The sequence below is a fragment of the Solenopsis invicta genome, chromosome 16, assembly GCF_016802725.1.
Source record: "Solenopsis invicta isolate M01_SB chromosome 16, UNIL_Sinv_3.0, whole genome shotgun sequence".
NCBI lineage: Eukaryota > Metazoa > Arthropoda > Insecta > Hymenoptera > Formicidae > Solenopsis > Solenopsis invicta.
The window spans coordinates 23,182,681-23,193,151 of NC_052679.1; the positions used below are offsets into that span (position 1 = coordinate 23,182,681).

The following is a 10,471-nucleotide window of genomic DNA, read 5'->3' on the forward strand; positions in this document are numbered from 1 at the left end:
ACGCGCTTGAGATATCTTTAGGCCGAGTTTTCATGTATCGTACGAGAAGTCTTTTCAAGTCTGTTGATTGGCTGTGGAATAAAGAAATTCTTGGATCTCTTTGTCCTGTAACCAATCAACTAGCTTGGAAAGCCTTGTCGCACGACACATGAAATAGCGGCCTTATATTGTACTTTTGTGTGGTTTCTCATCTACTTCGCTTGCTAATTCCTTGTTTCTTTCTGCGCGGACTCTATTATTCCAAAATTTCCAAATACCAATTTCCAATTTCGTTTATAGGTTATGAGCGTTATTTACAGTTATTTATGCATAATCTCCGATGATGAGATAGCGTTTGTGAGATCTTTTCTGTGGTATAATGATATCCTGCGTAGTCAACGACTGTTCTTCTACTAAGAATACGAGAATAAAGGGCAATCCGATTAGATTCTTTCCTTTCCCGGAGAACGATCTGTGAGTGATTCCTCTATAACGATCAACGCTCTGGTATAATCGTTCAGTTTCTTTGTTGAATACTGGGAGGAAAAGTCAGTGGCTTCGTAACTGCAATTTAGCGTCCAGCGATAAGAAAATCCGGCACCTTTGCGAGCTTCATTTTGAGAAGAATCAATTTACCACGTCCGGAGACTTGAAGACCACCGCCATTCCCACATTTCCCACTCTATTCGATAAAGGAGGTTAGTAAGCTCAGTCAGGAACATCTTACAAAAATATTGACAACTATTCTTTAGATATTTCATTATCCATTTATTAAAAGGTCGTCGAAAGAAGAAAAATGACTATGATAATCTGGCTCAAGTGCCATAGTGCCTAAATAATGGCATGGAATTGGCTTCTATCTATGCTAATGCATTATTGCTAGATTCAATTGCAGCTTGTGTGTCTATTAGCTTTAAGCAATTTAGGAAACTTTTGTAACTGTGTGACGATTTTAACAATATGAATGTTATTTTCAATTAGTGATAACTGTAAAAAGATCAAGATATCTAAATATGTCTTCATACAGCTATATAAATAATATAGTCTATAAAAGTTATTAATTGGTATTAAGTTGTCACAAAATATTGAGTGGAATGTTGTTTGAGACCATTCAGATTATTGTATTCTAACATAATGATACCAAAACAAGTTGCAAATTGAGCAGCAATAAATTACTATAGATAGCATTCCCAGTTCCAGGTAGCTTTACTACAACACACAGTCAAATGGTTGCCATGGTCATTTTTATTAGACAACTTTTCTTGTTTTTATCAAAAATCTATTAAGCCCATTAAGATTTTGTTTTCTTTCGATCTTTTTTTGGTTTGTGGTTTTAATGAAATTCCACTGTATACATAGTACAATTTGATAGTAAAACTGTTTATATTAAGATCATTTATAGAAGTATCTTACAATTGTTCTAAACTATATCTTTATTTTTACAAAAATAAAATTTTTATTGTCTAATATTGTAATAAAATGTAATATATATGTAATTTGTAGAATCTTTGAAAGAACAAAAGGCGAAGAATATGTCACAGGCAACACCAATGAAAGTATCATTGAAACGAAAGAAATTAGATGAACATTCACCTGCTTTAGTGACACCACCACTGAGTCCATCCATGCAAGAGAATGTAAGCTTATTTTTAAAGATAGCAAACTTTTTGAACATAAATTGAATAAGATAAGATTTGATTGAATATGAAATTAATATCTTTGAATAGTATATGAAACTGTTTTTACTTTTAATTTAATAGAATCAATTAAAATTGGAAAAAGGTAGATGATTAGAGCGGATCTTAGTGCTTGAGTAATATTTTATATGTGATTTTATGTATATTTATTATTTTCTAGTTCTTTGAAATGCACTTTGGTACTCTTAATTTTGAAATGCAGTTTTTAAATTAAATCAGAACAGTTCTTTATAGTATTTTAGGATGGGAAGATTTTATAAATGCTTGTTGACATTAATATTATTAAATTGATTTATCAATTTAATACTGTGATGTTATTTTAATTTAATTTAAGCACAACCATGATTACATACCCTTGACACTTTTAGAAAATGATATTTAAAATAACTTGTGTAATTAATATTCTATTACACAGTAATCTTTTTTATTATCTATTAGGTGTAAATAAATAATCCACTATTTTTTATGAAATTCAACGTTTAATATTGAATCATACCAGTATAATTTAATTATGAAAGTAATCTCCATTATGTTTTAATACTTTCCTCTATCTATCAGAATTTTGGCTTGAAAGATTTGTTTTTTCTTGCGATGAATTCATTATGATTTGATTTGATTCAATTTGGTGTCAAGAAACCTTGATTAACACATCTTTATTTATTTTTACTTATTTAGTTAGCATACATTTAGAAAACGCTAATAAATCATAGATGTACATTTATATTCCTATGTTATATTGCAGATCGAAGATTTGTTTAGCGGAAATAAAGACACTCAGTCAATGAATCAAGTAACAGCTATAAACGGTTCCACTTTATCAACTTCTATGACACATGGGAATTCTCAGGCAAATGCAAAGACATATCGTCTGATAATACAAATTGACAAGATACGAGGCAAACCAGCCCCGAAGTGTAAAAAAATAATGCCTTTGATCAAATTTAAGAGCACGATAAACACAGGAACGAACGAAAGTGGTACGGCAATAAAACATCGGTCGTTGCGTATGAAACCCTGTCCTCAGGGTTTGTGCAAATTGAAGAAATGTATGTATCAATCAAAACCAGCATTTCAATGTGAAGTATGTGATAAATATTACATCGTGCAGACAGGAGAAATCAAGAATTTCCTTTGCACCAAATGTAATAAAACTTTTCCTAATTCACAATCTTTACAAGAACATGTCAAAAAGCATTTTAAGTGTGATATATGTCAGACAGAATGTACTAATCAATTAGCATATGATAAGCATGTAAGACTGCACGTTAGTACCGATCCACAAAATCCATACAAATGTCATCAGTGTCATATGGTATTCGATGTGAAGGATGGTATTAAGCAGCATTGTTTGGCAGAACATCCTAAAATATGTGTACAGAACGTCATTCAGGTTTCTCCTCTACCTCCAATAGCCCCTAAACAATATGATTATTTCTGTCTCAGCTGCAATATTGGTTTTTCACAAGCAGAATCTTACAGGTAAGTTTATATATTTCTATAAAAAGAATAATAATTTTTTAAGAAAATTATATTGTAAATATTACGTATAAAGCATCATTACAAATAATACATAATGTGTTATGTAATATACAAAACAGTTAATTAATGTAATAAACGCTTTGCATTGGATATTAGTAGTGTAGCGAAAAATCGTTATAATTGAGAAAACTTTTTTATAAAAGCAATAATAAGTGAAATTAGGACTGATGAAAATGTCAAACATAAAGATGCCTAATAATAAATTTCAAGACCTAATAATTTTTATATAAATTTTATAAGCTCAAAATTTACTGGATGACTTTAATTTAATGACTCTCTCAGCTTTATGTTTGTTCAAAGATTTTATTGATTTTGATATCTTAACAGTTAATCAATTTGGCCCATTATGCCTTGAGACCTAAAGTATTTTTTGACGAAAGTTTGAAAAAGTAAGGCCATTTCCGAGAAATTTTACAAATTCTGCAAACTGATGGCCAGATTAAAATTATAAAATAGTTTGCTTTGTTGTACTACTTAATAAATCATTGTGTAATGATAAATGATAATTAAGATTAATATATTATTATTATTATTATTATTATTATTATTATTATTATTATTATACTGTAATATTATTGATCTTACAGGAATCACATAAATTCTCATGCAAAGGAAGAGGGTTTTACATGTAACATTACAAACCAAACCAAAAATATAATACCTGTACCGAATCCTTTAACCGGGAATCAAATAGGTATTCTCCAACCAGTGAAGTTCACTTGTCGGGTGTGCTCGAAACAGTGTGACAACATTGATGAAGTTAACATGCATACACGGACTCACTTGGAGGATTCTGGGGAAGATCTGAAATGTAACATATGTAAGAAGAACTTCAAGGACAGTGTGCAGTTCAGCGAGCACTTAAAGCATCATTTGTCACGCGCGTATCCTTGCCCAATTTGCTCAAAAGCCTTTATTAATAGAACTACTTTGAACATACACTTAAAGACGCATTCTGTATCGGCATAGTAACACATAAGTGACACATTTTATTTTGACACTTTATCATTGATATTTCTCCTAAACACTTCTTTAAAAAGTTTTCACATGTGACATTACATAGTGTAGGACACATTTTAGTAATTGTATAACATTACATTGTATAACGTTCATTGTATAACTAAAGTTCTGTAGCGTTACACAATTATTAAAATGTATCCTATACAAATTGATAAGTTCTTTAAACATTACATGTCCAAAGTTTTTACATATAATGTTTAAAGAGCTTACCTATTTTCATAGGATACATTTTAGTAATTGTATAACGCTACGGAACTTTAGTAATGTGATGCTACGAAAACTTACACACTTGATGTTTGCTCCTTATGCCCAATTTTTTTACCTCTTGATTACTTTATCTATAATATATTTTTTAGAGCATATTATAATTTCTATTAAAATTTTAACATTTTGTGTCAAAAACTAATATTATGATAAGCTATTCGTTAAACATATTTCTGATGAAAATTTTTTTCATAATTTTTATACAAATTGAAACATTTTTCAAAAATACTTCGAAATATTCCAAAAGTCTACATCTCTCAGAATTTATCATACATGCAAATTGTGAAATATTCTAAGATTTCTCATGTTATAAATTTCTTTTAACTATTAATTTTTGTAGATTTTATAACATTTTATTAGAAATTATAGAACAAAAAGTTTTAGAAATTTTAGGATATTTTATAATATTCGGAGAAAAGATAAATTTTCTGAGTATTTCTGAAAAATGTTTCAATTTGTACAAAAAATTTGAGAAAGTTATAAAATTATAAAGAAATTGTGAAAAATTACATGAAAAATTCTGAGAAAAATTTTCACCAGAGAAAAATTTAACCAGAGGTTTCAATGAAGAAAATGAATTTTTAGTTATTTAGTATCTTTATCTGGAAGATAGCTATCGAGAGGTGTGAAGAAATCGGGTATTAGATATTAAATATGCAAATATAAATTGCTCTACGTGTTCTTTTCAAATTATTAGTTTATGCCTAAGTGACTTTCTTCATGACAAAATAATTTTTATTTGCTGTTACGCAGCAAATTTTATTTGCTGGTACGACGCTTATTTCAGAATATAATTGAGATGTATAAGATTTTCAGGAATTTTGATTTTTATAGATTATTGTAATAAGTAAATTTTCTCGATAGAATTTTCTTTGTATGTAATTACAAGTTTAAAATATAATTTTAATCTTAAATTACACTGATGGAGTACAAAGGTACTCTATCAATATGATTAAGGATTAATTATGAGATCAGAAGAAGGAAAAAATATACTTCTGTAAATATCAAATTTATGTGTTAGAGAAAAATTACATTTTTTTTTATTTTTAATGATTACATTTAGTAGCGGCGAAGAGGACAGAGGGGTGATCTCACTCGTATGTCGTTTTAGTAAGAACGCAAATTTTACGGTGCAATACTAGTTACAAACAAAAATTTGGAATTTCATGTTTAACCCTCAGCTGACACATTGAATGTCGTATACCCATAAATCGTTTACTCCTTCCCTTTTAAATATTTCGAACATATTCAACTTCTCGATTTTCACACCTATTTAGTTTTTTTTTAACCTTCTGTCATATTGATTTAAAAAAAATTCAAATTCTATGCATTAGATACCAAGATATAGACAATTGAAAATGGTCGGGTGACGTATGTACACCCATGTGTTGCAAAATATCGAATATAGTATGCTACTGAGGGTTAATTATGTGATTTCAATTTAATTTTTTAAAGATTTGATATGTTGAAGTAATTTTAACTGATGTCTGATTTCAAATTTATTTTAATGGATGGATGGATGGATTTATTTTAAGGATGGCTTAACTGATTTCATGAGTGAGTAACTCCTTATCTTTGCTGCTTGGGCAAAAGAGGAGTAAATAAAATTGTAAAACCTCAAAGTCCGCATTACAAAACGAAACTTATTTCTACTATAGCAAAAAGAAAAGAAATTGATCTTAAGATCAATAAACATTTGATAATTAGTTTATTAATGATTACCATCAACAGTATAGTAAAGAAAGCATAAGAGGCAGGGAAGAGGGAATGCTTCGGGCGTTATCTTTCCTTACTACATCACTGGTTAATATTTTTTAACGTGTGCATGTTGTATACGTGAAATAATAGTTTAGAACATACATAGTGTACATTATTCTATTCAATAAACAAATATTATATCATGTCTAAACTTATTGATATTTCTGGATATTCTTATTAAAAATACTATACATGTAAGAATTTTTGTTACTTGTCGAAAACAGTTATTTTGCTTGCCAAAAAGAAAGGTAATTTTTGCTGCTTGAATTTTCGAAATAATGGGAAGACGATAATAAAAATAAATAAAAGGGAAGAGTATTGTGCGAGTCAGTAATTTTGGTAATTATATAATTTATAAAATAATATAATATATAAAATTAGCTTATTTACTTTAAAATGTATTGTTACATATCTTAAGGAAACATAGATCATCCTAGACGCGTTAAAGCTAAACCTTACTTTGTGAATTTTTTATGTGAAAATGGAAAGAGATTAAAAAGTCGGATTTGTTTCATTGTGAAGATTGTATTTTTCTCTTTGTCATTTAAATTTCGTTAAGAAAGAATTAAGAATGGTTGTTATTAAAATTCTCGTTTTTAAAACGCGTGACCATTATATGTTGAAGCTGGCTTAACCGAGTGATTTGCAGTTTTACATACTCTCTGTAGACACTATATAAATTAGTTTTTGACTCTAAGTAGTAGGATTTATTTTTATATAATGCTTTTTTTGCAACCGAAAATCCAAACGAAATTTTTGATAAATCGATATTTGATTTTTATTAGCTGCTATTTTGTTTAAACATAATATTTCAACATAACATTTCGAAAAACGTTTATGTTGAATACTAGATTTATTTCAACTTTATAAATCTTGTGTCATTCAGCTTTTAAATGAGTTTTATGGGAGCAGCAGTGGTCACCGCAAAAAAACCGTGTTTTTAAAATTAAGCTCGACAATGTTTAACGATATTAGTTTTTAATTATTTTTAATTATTTAAATAACAAAGAAAGAAATACAATCTTCATAATAAAATAGACACGTTTCTATTTTTTTCACAAAAAATTTACAAAGCTAGATTTTGTTCTGATGTGTTTAATTTAAATGTACCTATTCTATCTTAATCCTTTGTTGCACAAATGTTTCTATTGAACGTATTTTGCTGAATTTTAATGAGAATTTTTGGGATCGCTTGTTACAAATCGGAAGTCAAAATTTTAAAAATTAAATTGGCGAATTCAATATGGCGGCTATATTGAAATATATGAGTCGGAAAAGTTTTAAAAGACAAAATTATTCTTTATGTAAAGACTTGACTTTTTTGATATTATATTTTGAGAACTATTGAAAATATAAGAAATACAAAAGATATGTAATAGATATTCTTTCATATAAAGGATTACAAAGAGGTAAATTTGTTTGAATAATTTTTTTCGATATGTTGCTAATGTGTTATAGTTAAATAGACATTTCTGTTATCAAACTTTTATATAAAATTTTTGATACTTTAAATACCTTTTTGAAATACAAGAAAAAAGGAAGTCAAAAACTATCCTATAAGCGTGATTTCATTTCTTAAAACCATTTTTTTTGCCTCAATTATTTTTACATTTATTTATTTATTTATCTCACTTATTTGTGTATAAAATTTTATTAACATCATTATTCAATATGTCTCGATGATAATCATTTTGGTTGCTATTTTGAATCTGTCATTTAAGATTTTAATGCAGATTTGATATCAGCGATCTCGACAATAATTAATAGAGATTTTGAAGATATATATGTTTATTATTATTTTCATCTCATGAATTGTTTGTAAAAAATATGCTAATTTTGACTGATATTTTGTTTTTAATTTATAGTTAATGCAAAATAATTACATATTTTTGTTATTCATATTTATACACAAATCTTAGAAGCATAATGATGCCAATTACGTAATATAGATCAATTATCAAACAGGGGAAGGTGGAGCAAGATAGGCGATAGTAGCGAAGTAAGACGGAGTGTCCCCTGTATTGCGCCATTCGAATGCAGAAATCGTAATCGAGCATATGCGTTAGGTGTGATGTCGTTGAAAGTTATCCACGAGTCAGCAAAGTAGGCAGCTGCGTTATTGAGTTAGACCATAATTTATACTTTTTGCAATTTGCTTATAATTTTATCTCATTTTTTTACTTGTTACATTAATAAATCATAATATATTTCCAGCAAACAAAAATGGATTCAAAAAATTAAAAATGAATAGAAATGGATAAAAGGGATCAAGAATTTAAATTCGGTAATGACTATACTGATCCATCTCTATCCAATTAAAGTTCAAGAATTCCTTGAATCCATTTTAATTCATGAAACGGGATTGAAATGAAGTGAGTTCCATTCTTCTTTCAATTTAAAAGGAGTTTTTGCAGGTTATTCAATCCATTTTAATCCATATAGGATTCAAATGACTTAATTGCTATTTTTTAATCCAAAATGTATTCAAATGAATTAAAATGAATTATAATTTTTAATCTATTTCCGTTTACTGGTACATAAAACATGCAAAAACTGTGATGAAGAAGAGGCGTTCTTTGCAGAGGACACTGCAACGAAGGGTTAAAACACGCATATATGTTGAATAAGTAGAGGGATTTTAGAAATCATTCCATGAAATTGAAAAAGTTTACATCAATCGTAATCAGATCATTATTAAAAACTTAAATCTTGGTCTTTAGACTATTTTTCTTTAATTTTAATGTCTAAAAGATAGCATTTTTCCGAGATTTTTTTTTACGCAAACAAGTCAGTAATCCTTTTTCTAAAACAATAGAAAGCTATTCGAAAGGCTGCTTAAGCGATTCCTAATTATTCGCACACTGGCGGCAGTGTGTTGCGGATTGAATTACTCGCCTATTTTTCGCTTTCGAATATCGACCGGAGTGACAAGTGCGGGCGATAATAGAGACTCGGGACTGTGAAGAGGGACACGACCGCGAATGAATGAACGAATGCATGTGCGAACGAATGGCGATAATGGAGATCCTTTGAGATTGCCGCGATGCTCTGACTGAAACGCGCACAGAATGATCTCGATTTTTACAAACGAAAGGAACGTCCAGAAGTCAACCGGCAGCGCGTAAGGGGCACCTGGGGGAGAAGGGAAAACCCGCCCCCGCTGCCTGGGGGCCCAAAAGGTGCCGACGACGGCAACCCGCTGCGGAACAATCGCGCCGATGTTCACGGGTCGCCCACTGTCAACGGGGACCACTTCAAACGTAGCCGGCCTCAATGTGTTTATTTGGCCAACGTCAAATTTACTTGTGGAAAAAGGGGAGCTCGAATTGATACGCCGCGGCCGCCACACGGCCAACGTCTCTCTCGCCGTTTCCCTGTCGTTTCGGCAAGACAGAGATCCGATCGTTTTGTACCGGAGGATTCGCAGCCACGGGGCGTGGCTCGTGTGCAACCCCGTTGTATGCTCTTGACTTTCGTCTCGCCGAATTTAAGTTTCAAGCGCGTAGTAATCCGATTGCCGTCGGTTCTTGCGAGACGGTGAAAATTGGAAGGTCCCGCGGATTGATCGAGCTCTCGTTACCCGGGGATTTATGTAAATTTCACTGATGCACAAATTAGATACACATGGCATCCAATAGCGATGACTCATTTTTATTGTTTCATAAATATAAAAACAATTTTTTATTTCTTTTTGATTAATGCTTGTGTCTCTCGATGCATTTACTCTATTTCATACTGAAAGTGAGGGGCGAATAAAAAAATTTCAGAATAAAGAAGTGTTCGTACATTAAGATAAATGCAGTTTTTAATTATGAAACAGTATGGAATTGATAATGCATAAAATATTTTAACGAAATGTATGATCAGTGCTTGCCATCACCTATATAAAATTATCTAAATGATAATCTAGATAAGGAAAAAGTTTTATCTTATCTTTATCTAGTTTATTATAATGCATATTATCTTCGTCTTTATCTTAGATAAGAGAAGTGTTGCGTTTCTCAAATTACCTAAGATAATGTGATTAATAACGAAAATGAGAAATAGATATTTTGAGCATATACGAGACTTGGAGTAATGAGCTCTGAAGCAGTCATGTTAGTTTCGATTAAAGCTCGCCTTTGAAGGTTTTATTTTATTCTTTATTAATATTTTGCATAATAATGTCTAGATTAAAGACGCATAAACGAGGTACTCAAAAGTTTACGAAAATG

At 30.1% G+C, this 10,471-nt stretch overlaps 1 protein-coding gene across 1 annotated transcript; it reads left to right on the plus strand.

The window, feature by feature from the left end:
* The first annotated feature begins 203 nt into the window (after positions 1-203).
* Positions 204-6,409, plus strand: LOC105199708 (zinc finger protein 699). The gene is made up of 4 exons (XM_011166909.3): positions 204-677; positions 1,483-1,616; positions 2,419-3,155; positions 3,803-6,409. The coding sequence occupies exons 2-4, from the start codon at positions 1,512-1,514 to the stop codon at positions 4,182-4,184; spliced, it is 1,224 nt and encodes a 407-aa protein (XP_011165211.1). The 5' UTR covers positions 204-677; positions 1,483-1,511; the 3' UTR covers positions 4,185-6,409.
* The last annotated feature ends 4,062 nt before the right edge of the window (positions 6,410-10,471 follow it).

Bases quoted from the DNA above. Each gene is read 5' to 3' on its own strand.
- LOC105199708 (XM_011166909.3), top strand. From the start codon at position 1,512: ATGTCACAGGCAACACCAATGAAAGTATCATTGAAACGAAAGAAATTA. The intron at 1,617-2,418 runs GTAAGCTTATTT...GTTATATTGCAG, and splicing joins GTCCATCCATGCAAGAGAAT to ATCGAAGATTTGTTTAGCGG. The intron at 3,156-3,802 runs GTAAGTTTATAT...TTGATCTTACAG, and splicing joins TCACAAGCAGAATCTTACAG to GAATCACATAAATTCTCATG.